Below are 12,815 nucleotides of genomic sequence, written 5' to 3'. Positions count from 1 at the left end.
GGGGGAGGACTCTTCTCAGAGCACCAGCACTAGAGCCAGCAGCCCCCTGGGGATGGGAAAGAAGGTCTCTGCCCTTTTACCCATGGCCGAGGGGTCTGCGGAGGACCCAAACCCAGGCCAACCTTGAGAGAAACTTTAAAAGGCAGATCTCTGGGGGCAGCTAGGTGGCACAGTGGATAAAGCACCGGCCCTGGATTCAGGAGGACCTGAGTTCAAATCTGGCCTCAGAAACTTGACACCTACTAGCTGTGTGACCCTGGGCAAGTCACTTAACCCTCATTGCCCCACAAAAACAAAAACAAAAACAAAAACAAAAACAAAAACAAAAGGCAGATCCCTGAGGGACCACAGAGGGGAGGCTCAACAGGGACGAGGCCTGGCCCAACTCCACATCCTCAAGGAAGGTGCCAAGAGGGCCCCCCCACCCCCACTGTGACCAGGGAGACATAGCCCCCTACCCTCTGAAGCCTCTAAGTCAGCTAGGGGAGCCTAGATCCCACCCTCAAGGAGCCCCCAGGAGTAGTTCTTCCATTGAAGGTGGGACCATAAAAAGAACTGGCTTTGGGGTCAGAGGACCTGGGTTCAAATCCTGACACAGCTGCTTACTACCTGTGTGACTTTGGCAAATCACTCCATCAGTGCCTCAGTTTCCTCATCTGTAAAATGAGGCCTTAGGGGTCCCTTTCAGCTCTAACTCTAGGGTCCTCTGGATTCAGATCTTGGATCTGCTCCTTACTCCCCGTGTGATCTGGGCCAAATCGCTTCATCTCTCTCAGTGCCTTAGTTTACTCCTCTGTAAAACAGAGGGTGGGATTGGGTGACCTCTGAGCTTCCTTCTCACTCTAAATCTTTCTCGTTTCATGAGCTCTGGGGCACTTAGTGGAGCACGGATAGGAGAAGCTCCGTTTTGGGTGGATTCTTGCCCCTGCTCCTTGGCTACCTGGTTCTGTCTTGGGGCAGAGGAGGCAGGAGAGGCAGGTGGGAGGCGGGACAGGGGGCCTCAGTCCAGAAAGGCCAGGGGAGAACTAAGCCACCAAGGACCCTGGGGGAAGAAAGACTTACTTTCAAAAATACCGTCTGTAGTTTCCCACAGTTCTTGCCACAGCACTTGGCCCCACTCCTGGAGAAGAGGATCTCGTGGGCTGGCACGCGGTGGTAAGCCACGCGTTTGTCGCCTTGCAGCATCCAAATCACTACATCAGGCAGGCTGTTCTGAGGCTGGGGGGTGGGGGAGGAGGAGAACAATGGGCAATGCTGTGAGCACCGGCCAGGGAGCATCCGTCCCTCCCCAGCCAGCCCGACCCTTCCCGTCCTCACAGCACAAACACCGCCCCAGACATCCTTGGCAGCCGCCCTCCCCCGTCCCACCTTGCCAAAGCCCAACCATCCTGCGAGGCCTGGTTCAGATCCCACCTTCTCCTAGAAGCCTCCAGCCCACGCTGGGCTCATCTCCCCTCCTCCCCCCAAAGGGAACGTCTAGACCACTGTCTGGTCCCGGACCTCGCCTGCTCCCCTTCCATTGTCTTCTGGGGCTTTTCGGAGACTAGAAGTGCCCCGAGGGCAGGGGCCCGTCTTGGACTCCGTTTAGGAGGGGCATGAGGGTGAATCTGAAGGAATTCCATTTCTTTCACTTGTCCCCGAAGGGCAGAATTAGGAGCAGGGTTGGAAGGGATGGGGAGGCAAGGCTTAGGCTCCGTGATAGGAAGAGACATCAAGAAGAAATGGATAACAATGATGATGATAAAAGGTAGCATTTATGTAGTGCCTACTGTGTACCATGCTAAGTACTCTGTAAATATGATCTCATTTGTTCCTCCCAACAACCCTGGGAGATAGGGGCTGGGATGATCCCCATTTCACAAATGAGGAAACTGAGGCAAATAGGGGTTAAATGGCCCACGGTCACAGAGCCAGTATAAGGCTGAGGCAGGACCTGACCTCGGGTCTCCATGGTCATCTCTCCATCCACTAGACCACACTATTCCTGGTCAGTCAACAAATATTGCCTAAGCACCTACTATGTGCCTGCCAGTCATTGTGCTGAGCCACCCAGGGGGAATGATCCACTCATGCCCTTGTACCGTCAGGCTACACTATCGCCAGGGGTCCCAGAACGTAGGGCAAGACCCTTTCATATCTTTACTGAACCTGGAGATACTTGGAGCCTCACCCACTGAGGAGGTGCCTTTCATCTAGGACTCTGAATCAGACAGTGGGACCCCAGGTCTGAGCCTCATCTCACCCACGTGGGCAGGGGGACAGGTGGCCCTGAGCCATCCACTGTCCCCCATCTTCCCTTGTGACCCTGCCCCATATGTGTGAGGCAGGGGGGTGCTGGGGTCACAAGCCCCCCCCCTTTGGGCTGCCAGATTATAATGCTCAAGCATCCTGCCCAGCAGCCCCTGAAAGGTGAGATACAAACTCTGCTACCCTGCATAAAAAGCCCTTCACACTTTGGCTGAACCTGTCCTTGCAGATGGAGCGCATACATTGTTGTTGTTATTGTTGCTCAGTTGTGTCCTATTCTCTGTAACCCCATTGGAGGGGGGATGTTTGGCAGAGATGCAGCAGTGCTTTGCCACTTTCTTCCCCAGTTCATTTTGCAGATGAGGAAACTAATGCAAACAGGGTGAAGTGACTTGCCCAGGGTCACACAGCTAGTGTCTGAGGTCAGATTTGAACTCAGGTCTTTCTGACTCCAGGCCCAGTACTCTATCCATGATTGCACATGAATCCTCCTCTAACACTCTGCATTCCCGACAAACAGATCTTCTCTCCGTTCCCCATTTATGACATCCCATCTCCCATCTCCATGACTTTGCACAGGCAAGTCCTCCATGCCTGGGATGCTCTTCCTCAAAGAACCCCCAGCTCCCGTCCAAGTACGCCTAAGGCACCACAGGGTGCTGGGCCTCTCTGGCTATTAGTGCTGCCCTTGAAATGACTTTGCATTTATTCTCTATGTAATTTGTAGGAGAGGGGCCGGTGTGTCATACTGTGGAGGTGTCAGACTTGCAGCCTGAACTGGATCAAAATGTAATTGAGAAATGTTCAACTAAATAAAAATACAACATAGATCATGTTAATGTGTGGTTTTCTAGGTCAATGTGCAGCCCACAGGGATGAGTCTGACTCCCTGGAGTGGACAGTGAGTCAGAGAAGACCCGGGTTCGAATCCTACCTCTGACACATACTGATGGTATCACCCTGGGCAAGTCACTTAATTGCTGCACTCTAGGATTGTAGAAAGCCTAGAAGGCACTAACGGACCACAGCAGAGGAGAGTCCTGACATGGGACCTCGGGATCCTATACCTGTGAAAGCACAGGTCCAGGCAAGGGAAAAAGTATTTACTTAGTTTTGTACATGGGCTCCCTCCCCCTGTAGATTGTAAGTCCCTTCAAGGCAGGGACTCTGGTTTTTGTCTCTGTATCCCCACTGCCCATACAATACCTAGCATACAGATAGTGCTCAATAAATGCTTATTGGACCGGGTTTAATGGAGGTTCAGACTGTACCCCAGATTAAGTCCATTCTCTAGCAGAAATCCAGGGGTAAATCCGTGGGAATACACATTTATATATAGTGCCTACTATGTGCCAGGCACTGTGCTAAGCATTTAAACAATAAAATATCTTGTTTAATCCTCAAAAAGATAGGTACAATTGTGATTTCTATTTTACACTTGAGGAAACTGAGGAAAACAAAGGGTTGGTTTTTTTTTTCAGGGACTTGCCCGAGGTCACAGATCGAGGTGGGGGGAAGAGGGTATCAGCTTGGGGTCACAGAACCGTTTTCCTCTGTATAACTATGTGGCCCAGACAGAGACTCGAGTCATAACCTTGGCCTCATTAGGACCAGGATCTAACCACTGAGCTAACGAGCTGCAGGCATGAGCTCCTTTTCACAGGGAAGGAGTCCAAAGTTAGCTTTAGAGGATGAATGCTTCTGGATGCCTTCCTTCTGCTTTGGAATTCTCCCTCCTTCCAACCCTCCCCAGTCTTTGGGAGAGCTAACTCCTCCGGAAATTCTTCTCCCCAGCCTTCCCCCTTCCCTTCATCCTCCAACTCTCTACCTCAGCACGGACTGTAATAAATCAACAACTTCTACCACCACCTCCCTGCGTGGGGTCTCCAGCCTCCCTCCAAAGGCAGCCTTCTGCCTCCCCATAGGGGGACTTGATTCTCCCCCTCGTCCCGTCCACCCCTAGGGATGCCAGGGCAGCTCTAGTTACTGCATCTCAAGGGAGGCCTTCAAACGCTCAGCCTCAGTTTCCCTACCAGGAAAATGAACGGGGCTTGGACTGGGTGCCTTGCAGTTTGTAATACCAGGACTTCCGTGGGACATTCTGGGTCTTTTTAAGTCCTGGGGTAGTAAATTCATTTCTACTTGGGAAGCTTGATCTCCTAAGTAAGTAATGTTTTAGTGATCTGAAATGTCTTGTACCCTGTAGCTGTCCTTTCTTTCAATCTGCACCTCAACAAACATCTATCCAGCACCTCCTAGGACAGGTCCCCACTTAGAGATACAATAACAGAAGAAGAAATAGCCCATCCCTCAGGGAGCTTACATTCAGCTATGCCCTTAAAGGGCCAGGGCTCCAAAGAATCTTCCCATCGGCCCTGGGATTTAGGACCGTTGTTATCCTCATCTCAGGGATGAGGAAACCGAGGCCCCAAAGGTAACCCAGAGAAGCACCGAATGATTACTAGAAGGGACCTAGAACTAGAACTAGAACTAGAACGTCATTAGTCCTGAACCCCCAACCCTCATTTTATAGATAAAGAAAGGGAACCAGGCTCTGTTCCCAAAGAAGCGGCTCGAAGTCCTAACATCCATCGCCTGCCTGAGGCTCCCGACCACGCCCGGGTCTACCTCATCGGCCAGAGCCCGGAGGCGCAGGAGCCAGTCTTCCGCCTGTTCCAAGGCCACTGTCAGGTCCTCCCGGGCGCTGGCATGCTTCATCTCCAGGGCGGCGTGCATGATCTGGTTCAGGTTGTTGGTTCGAAGTCGGTAGAGGTAGTGGTCCAGGTGCGTGGCTGAAGGCTTCTCCCTGACATCCACCAGAGGCTGACTGTCCGGGGAAGGAGAGATAACAGGCACACGTGTGACACCAGAAACAAGCACTCCTACCTCCTCTCAGCAAAGAGGCGGGGGATTCCAGGGGCAGAACGGGCCATAAGCGCTCAGATGCCCCAAGTGTATTCATTGGTTTTACTCAGGAAAAAGCATCCATAAAATACTTATTTTTTAAAAGCTTTACTAAGTGCCACGGGTAGGTCGTGCAGTGTTAGTATCACCATTTAACAGATGAGGAAACTGAGTCTCAGAACTCTGAAGGGAGACCCTCCGTTACTTGGCCAGTGGTTGGCAGAGCTGGGATCTGAACCTCCGTCTCGATTCCAATTCCAGCCGTCTTTCCACTGTGCCCCGACATGAGTTCTTTTGTGGATGGGGCACTGAACTTGGAATCAGGAAGATGTGAGTTCAGATAACACCTTGGTCACTCACTATTGGTGTGACCCTGGGCAAGTCACTTCAACCTCATCTGTAAAATGATTAATCATTATACCTAGAATGTGTATATTTGCATCCCAGGACTTAGCACAGTGCCCAACACATAGTAGGTACTTAAATATTTACTGATTGAGATAATGCCTATTATGCGAACACTCTACTTAGCACTTTACAAATATTATCTCATTTGAGCTACACACTATCCCTGGGAGGAAGGTGCTATTATTCCCATTTTACAGTTAGGAAAACTGAGGCAAAAGTGGTCTGCTGACTTGCCCAGAGTCACACGGCTGGTAAGTGTCTGAGGCCAGATTTGAACCCTGAACTAAGTGACCAAAGGATTAGACGCACCATAGTCAGGCACCCATCGTTTAAATGAATAAGTTCTATCTCTAGTTTGACTATGACACTATGGGACATTGACAAGCCGTGGCAGACAGACTGGCAAGGCTAATGGTCAGGGATGATACTCCTGCCCACACATCCCTCCAGTTATATCCTTCTGGCCCCAAGGACCCCCCAGGGGGTGAGAAGGAGACCAGGAGCCAGAAACAAAAAACTCCACCTGGGTTATTAGGGAGGAGACTTGAGAGGATTTGCTAACTAGGACCTCGAAGCTCCCCCCCATCAGCCCAGGGGCTCGCTGAAGGGGGGATGGGGAATTCTAAGACTCGCCATTAGAATAAAGACCCCCAGAAGACAAGGGGCTGTGTCCCTCCCATCAGACCATCAGCACCCCAAGTCTAGGGCCCGGCTTGCCCCACATGTCCTCTGGTCCAGAATCCTTGCCATGGGGGGCTCCTTTCAGATGAAGTCCCAACGACTAAAGTCCCTGCAGACTGGGGAACCCACCCACCCATGCCTCTAAGCATCCCCAGAAGAGAAGTTTCCCCGGGGAAAGTTAACATGGGAAGAGAAGACAGGGACTGTCTGCCCAGCCAGTGCCCCCCCCAGTCCAGCGGCCAGCCAGCTGCCCACCCCGTCCTGTCCTGCCCTGCCCTTCCCCTCCTTCAGCAGAGGCAGCAGCAGAAGCCTTGTCTGGGCTCCCTGCTCCCGGCTCCACGCTGATTTATTTCTCTGCCAATCTCCCCAAGCTATGTAGAAGCAATTACCGCCCGAGCGGCACCAGCGCCTGCCCGCCCGCCCGCCAGATACGCTGCCTTGGCAGCCTTCAGCCTCACGACATTTTTCCTGTTATTTTTTTTAATTGAATTTTGAAGGGGGGTGGGCAGAGAGGGGGAACTGAGAGCCAGCAACATCTCAGGAAAACCTAAGCCCCAGGGCCTGGTTCAGGTCACGTAGCACAGCCCAGCCTGGCCAAGAGGAAGCTCTGGTGCTGGCTGGGGAGGGCTGGGGTCTGGGGGGGGGGGGTCTCTCCATCGCTCCATCTCGGTGGTTGAAGGTCCTTCCCAGAAGGAGCTGCTAAAACAGTGACCTCCAGCCAGGTACCCCTGGCCTGCCAGTTTGGGAGCGGGTCCTGCCTGGGGCCACTGTGGGGAAGCCCAGGCAGCCACTTGGAAGGAGAATCCTGCAGTGGTGATTTATGTCTCCGGCTAAGGGACAGCAGCTGGGGGAGGCTGGGAGGCCAGCCACAGAGGGGAGGTTTTCAGGGAGGCCACGAGCCCAGCCAAGGCTATCCGAGCAAATGCCTGGCATCCCCCCCAGTCTAAGAAGAGACCTGGGCCCCTCCTGATCCACAGGAAAACTTTAAAGGGAGGAGGGTGCCAGTGGAGATGGGAAGGGCCAGGACAGTCAACGCGCATTTATCTACCCAGGAAGATGGGGCTGGGGAGCGGGGGATATTGCCAAAGGTAATGGATGACCCAGAATGTTTTGTCTGCTTTTGGAAAAAGGCACAGGTACCATACATAGGATGTGAAGACACCTCAAAACAATCCCACAGAAATGTCTGGGACAAAGCCTCAGAGCTCTCTACCTCCCGTGGGATTAGCATGAGCCAATACACCAAGAATTTGAGGTGGGAGACCAAGTCCCTGGTTTTGGAAAGCCCCTGATCTAATGGGGAGACACACCCCTCCTCCTAGATGGGGGCTGCTCTGATGGGGGAGACACACATCCTGCTGTGAGGGAGCCCCCAGTCTGATGGGGAGGTACAACCTCTGTTTCTAGACAGAAAGAATTTTTCCCATTAGCTCTTTGGGAAGTTTTCGTTTCTGTCTATGCTCCCAGAATTGAGAGCTGGAAGGGACTGTTGAGAGACAGTGTGGCACAACAGATAGGGTCGGAGCCTGCCTCATGGACTCACTGACTTTGTCATTGACTTTGTGACCCTGGACAAGTCACTTGAGTTTCATCTGACAGATGAGGCAGTTGGACTCGCTGACCTCTAAGGCTCCTTCCATTCTCAAAAGGCAATCTTATGACCCTGCCAGAGCCCACAGGGTCCAATCCTCTCTTCTTACAGTAGTGGAAACAAAAACCCAGTTACTATCAGCACAGAGAAGCCAGGTGCCCCCATTTCCCACTGGGCTACACTCCTCTGAACTCTTCCATCATGCTCCCTCCCCTCTGGGTACCAGCTTCCTCCCCCTCCCACTTTTCAGCTGCCCATTTAGGTGCTGTCTTTCCTAGGAGAGTATAAGCTCTCTGAGGGCAGGGACTGTCTTTTTTTTTTTCTTGTATTTGTTTCCTCAGAACTTAGCACAGTACCTAGAACACGGTGATCGACTGATGGTTCAGTGCTCTCCCAACCAGGCTGCTGAAATTTAATTGTTTGAATGGTTGAAATTCCCTGATGGAGGCATCAAGGAAAGGAGGGAGGAAGTGCCCCAGCTCTTCTGGGATAGCAGCCCCTGCTCTCGCCAGTCAGTCAATCAACAAGAATTTCTTAAATGGTTTAGAATCATTTCATATACATCCTGTACATATTGTCTCCCTGATTGAGCGCCAGCCCCCTGAGGACAGGTGTCTGCTTGGTTTTTGTAACTCCAGTGCTTAGCACAATGCCTAACACATTGATTGATCTGTCAGGCACTAAGGATAGAGTCCCTGCCCTCAGGGGGCTGTCATTCAATCTCGAGAAGCAGCCGAGAAGTGAAGGCAGCATCTATACAGCATTTCCAGAAGGGAGAAAGTGAGTCTTTGCCCCTAGCCTGCTGTCAACTTCTTGAAGGCCTTGAACCTCTACCACAGGACAGGCACTTCAGCGTCTTCGTGCATTTACCGTGGGATCTCCAGCCCCCTCCCGAAGCTAGACCGCACCGCTCCTGGAAGACTCCCCACCGCTTGTCCAGTAGATAACCCGGGATGCCCCGGCTTCCCCCATCCCTGCCCGGGGCTAGCTCAGGGCTCTCCAAAACATAGCGGTTTGCTCAATAAATCTTCACTAAATTCACGGATGAATGAGGGAGTGAGAAGAACACGGTTTGCAGCATTTGCAAGAACCATGTGTTTTCATGGATCGCTCTGTGCCAGGGTCTCTTCACTCCATCCCGTTCTGCTTCCTCTGGAGGTAGGGAGACGATTAAAGACCCGACACACACGGGTGTGCTCCAACGTGAGCCCGCTGACACAAATGCAATTTTACATGAGAAAGCCTAGTACAGCTCGGTGAGTAGAGTCAGAAAGACCTGAGTTCAAATCCTGCCTCGGGCACCTACTGGCTGTATGACTGTGTACAAGTCCCGTAGCCTCCCTGAGGCTTGGACAACTCCCTAAGACCGTCTCCTAAGGTATAAGTTGGGGGGGGGGGATCAGTTCAGTTCTGATAAACCCTCACTTTCCTTCTGTCCCAGCCTTAATTTCACAGACTCATATGGTGGGGAAGGAAGGCAATGCGCATTTGAAGAGTGCCTACTATGTGCCAGGCACTTGTTAAGTGCCTTAAGTCATCCCTGTTCTGTGCCCTATCAGTTCAGAGTCCAGATTCCTGACCCCTAATCTAACAGCTTCCTCTGATGTTGTACTCACTACCTCCCTTTTGCCTCCACTAACAGCCTGCCTTGTTAATAAGAGGCTAAACAAACCACTAGCTGTCAAGTCGCTCTCCGGGAGCCCCCGCACCACCTCCAGCGGGGCAAGAGACCGTGGGGGACATAGGGCTGCCGCGAGCTTCTCCTGGAGATCCCATCAGGTATCGCGAATCAGAGACACAATACTGCCCATTCAGGTGGGCCCCAGGACAGGTTCAGACCAGCAGCAGCAGCGGTGGCGGCCGGGAGATTTATGACCTGCTCTAAATATCACCTTTTCAACTCCGTGCCTTGGCTCAGAAAGCTCTGAAGGCAACCGGCGGTCAGACGTGCTCCGGCCAGCCTAGCGGCCCCTCTGCTCTCACGTAGAGCAGACAGAGCCCCGGGGATGCTGGGGGGCGGGGCGGCAAGGAGGCGAGAAAAGCGATAGATACCTGCAGTCGGAGATGAGGTTGTCCATCACCTGAACCACCAGGCCTTCGAGGTCTTCTGCCGAGAACTGAGCCTTGAGGGCTACGTGGATCTGATTGAGGCCGGCTTCCTAGAGGGCCCAGCCAGGGGAGGACAAAGAGAGACAGCGAGTGACCAGGGGAGGAAAGAAGTCGACAGCCCCCGCCCCTCCCCCTCCCAGTTCTCTGTTCCGCCCACAGGCACAACCCACTTTCTCTTGTGTAAGTGCCCATTGTCTCCCATTAGATTGTAAGCACTGGAGGCCAGGACCATGCCTTTGCCTTTCTTTGTATGCTCAGCACTTAGCATTGTACCTGGCGGGTGGCAGGCGCTTAATAAATGCTTATTGGCTGACTGACATAGATTTAAGACAGAAAACTCCATTTTAATAAGACAGATGGCCCATATAGTCCAAGGAAGTCCAAATCCCAAGGCTCCATCTACATTACAGTATAATCAGATACTACTTTTTGGAGTAGCAAAGAGCTGGAGACCAAATGGATGCCCATTGACAGGAGAAGGGCTAAATACACTGGGTGCATGAATGTAGCGGAATATCGCTTTGCTATAAGAAATGGTGAATGTGATGGACTCGGGGAAGGATGAGAAGACTTCGTTGAACAGATGCCGAGTTAGGTCAACAGAGCTAAACCAACAACATCCATGATGGCCACAAGGACGCAAATGAATAGATGGCCCCCAACAGCACTGACCAAGCTTGGTCCTCAAGAAGAGAGGAGAATGAGGCGCCCTCCCTTCTTGGCCAACCTAGGAGATGGTGTCTGTGCATGATGGCACGCTGGGATGGCATGTTGGTCAACTTTACCAAACCCATTTGTTTTCTCTTTCGTTACTCATCCTTATAAGGATGGCTCTCTGAGAGGGAGCAAGGGGAAATGTTCATAATGTAAAAGCAAAAGATAGTAAAATTTTAAAAGAAAAGACAGAAAGCAGACTCTTTGGTTAAAGTGCCACTGTCATTGTGTCTCCCTCTCCCCAGCCTCAATCAAGAAATTGTCATGGTTTCCTGTGGCTTCTTTTATAATTAAGCTCCAACTCCCCTGCATGGCATTCAAGGCTCTTCACAGCTTGACCCCACACATTGCTCTCAATCATGCTGATGGTTCTTCCAATACCTCACAATTCTTCAACCTCCTCTTCTTAACACTTTTTCCTTGGATTCCCTGATTCTCCTCCCACCTCTGTGACCATCCCTTCCATCTCTCCTCCCAAATCCTAAATATAGGCATTCTCCCCAGTGTCATCAGCCCTCCTCTCCTCATCCTTTCCCTTGGCAATCCTATCCCCTCCTACCCTCTTGCTAATCCAATCCCCTCCATTTTATGGGTCAGGAAAGTGCGGACCAAAGAGGTTAATTCATCAAGCTTAAATATGCTTCTTGGGAACTTCTCCCATCATCTCTAGTTCAGGGAACAAGCAGGACAACGCTACTCCATCTCTCCCATAAGACCTTCTTAAATAATAACAACAGGGGCAGCTAGGTGGTGCAGTGGATAGAGCACCGGCCCTGGATTCAGGAGGACCTGAGTTCAAATCCAGCCTCAGACACTTGACACTTACTAGCTGTGTGACCCTGGGCAAGTCACTTAACCCCAATTGCCTCACCAAAAAAATTTAATAATAAAAACAACAATAACAATAATAATAATTATCTCATTTTATCCTCACCAGAACTCTGAGAGGTAGAGTAGATGCCATTATTTCACATTCTATCCACTGGAAAACCTAGCTGCCTAAATATTTGAAGACCTCCTAACACATCCCCTCTGAGCCTTCTCTTCTCCATCCCCATTCTCTCTTGTGGGATGGGCAGGGGCTCAGGGAGGTTGTGCCATGTTTGCTGCTCACCAGTTGGTCTGCAATGCTCAGCAGCTGGTTCTGCGTGTCCGTCCGGTGGCTGATGTCCTCCCAATACGAGGACAGCACAACCACAGGCTTCACGTTGCCCCAAGGCAAATAGTAGTAGTGACATCCTGGAAAGGAGAGAGGAAGGGAGGGAGGGGAGAAGGTGGGACTGAGCATGAGGAGAAGAGGAAAGAAGGGTGCTGCCGTTCCCAGGGAAGGTGAACACCGCACAAGCCTTTTTGACATTCCCCACCTCTGGGACGCCCCTTTGCTCATCAGTGACCAAAGGAAGCTCCTCTGCCCAGGTTGATTCTTTCATTTGCCACCCAATGGGTCACTCACTTAACTGGAGGCTGCTGGGTATATTAGGGCTTCTTAGCCCATCAAAAGAATCAGCATACCAAAACATGTTGGCCTTGGCAACAAGAGAGTGACACGAGCATAATCCGTCCCTTTGCCAGCCTTGATGGACGCCACAGATGTGGCCCAGGGCAAGCTCCCTGGTGGTTTGGGCCAAGTGCCCGAGTCAACAATGGCCAGCTGGTTGAGAGTGCTCTAAGAATGCCTGCCCAGCTGTGCCCTCATCCCCAGCTGCAGGCTCCTGCTCGCCCTGGTCAGGAAGGAACAGGCAAGGAGAGAAGGGCAGACCTCGCTTGGGAAAGACACTTGGCTGAGGCCTGAGGCTCCCATCACCAAGAGGGACAGAGGACAACGGGATCCCTTTGGAAAAGGGACAGGGAAAGGATGGAGAGAAGAGGAAAGCTTGGGTCAACAGGCTGCAAAATGGAGAGATGATGATGCTCACATGACAAGTGCAATAATAACTGACATCGCCGTGGCACCTTGAAGGGGCAAGGGCAGGGGAGTCCTGGGTATGCCAGCCCTTGTGGGATCCTGAGAGCCGACTGTTAAATTTTCAATGTGAGGATTTACCCCCCCACCCCATACTGGCAAATGCTACCAATCAGGGCCTGAATTACTGTTGATTGTCTAGTCTGAAGAAAGTGATGGAGAAATGTTAACAATGCAGCTTAGATTTAAAAGTGTGCC

At 51.8% G+C, this 12,815-nt stretch overlaps 1 protein-coding gene across 9 annotated transcripts in view; it reads right to left on the bottom strand.

Annotated features, from left to right (window-relative positions):
- The window catches only part of DYSF (dysferlin), a 255,076-nt gene that overhangs the window by 114,469 nt on the left and 127,792 nt on the right, over window positions 1–12,815 (bottom strand). For all 9 annotated transcript variants that reach the window (XM_043987208.1, XM_043987210.1, XM_043987212.1 and 6 more), the window contains 4 exons: window positions 11,769–11,893; window positions 9,884–9,990; window positions 4,876–5,074; window positions 1,063–1,218 (listed from right to left, as the gene is read on the bottom strand). In XM_043987208.1, coding sequence (XP_043843143.1) covers window positions 1,063–1,218; window positions 4,876–5,074; window positions 9,884–9,990; window positions 11,769–11,893 — 587 coding nt within the window. The remainder of the gene's footprint in view (window positions 1–1,062; window positions 1,219–4,875; window positions 5,075–9,883; window positions 9,991–11,768; window positions 11,894–12,815) is intronic.

This window comes from Dromiciops gliroides, chromosome 2 (genome assembly GCF_019393635.1).
Source record: "Dromiciops gliroides isolate mDroGli1 chromosome 2, mDroGli1.pri, whole genome shotgun sequence".
Taxonomy (NCBI): domain Eukaryota; kingdom Metazoa; phylum Chordata; class Mammalia; order Microbiotheria; family Microbiotheriidae; genus Dromiciops; species Dromiciops gliroides.
Note: the sequence above shows the minus strand (reverse complement) of the source record. Positions and strands in the feature narration are given on the sequence as shown.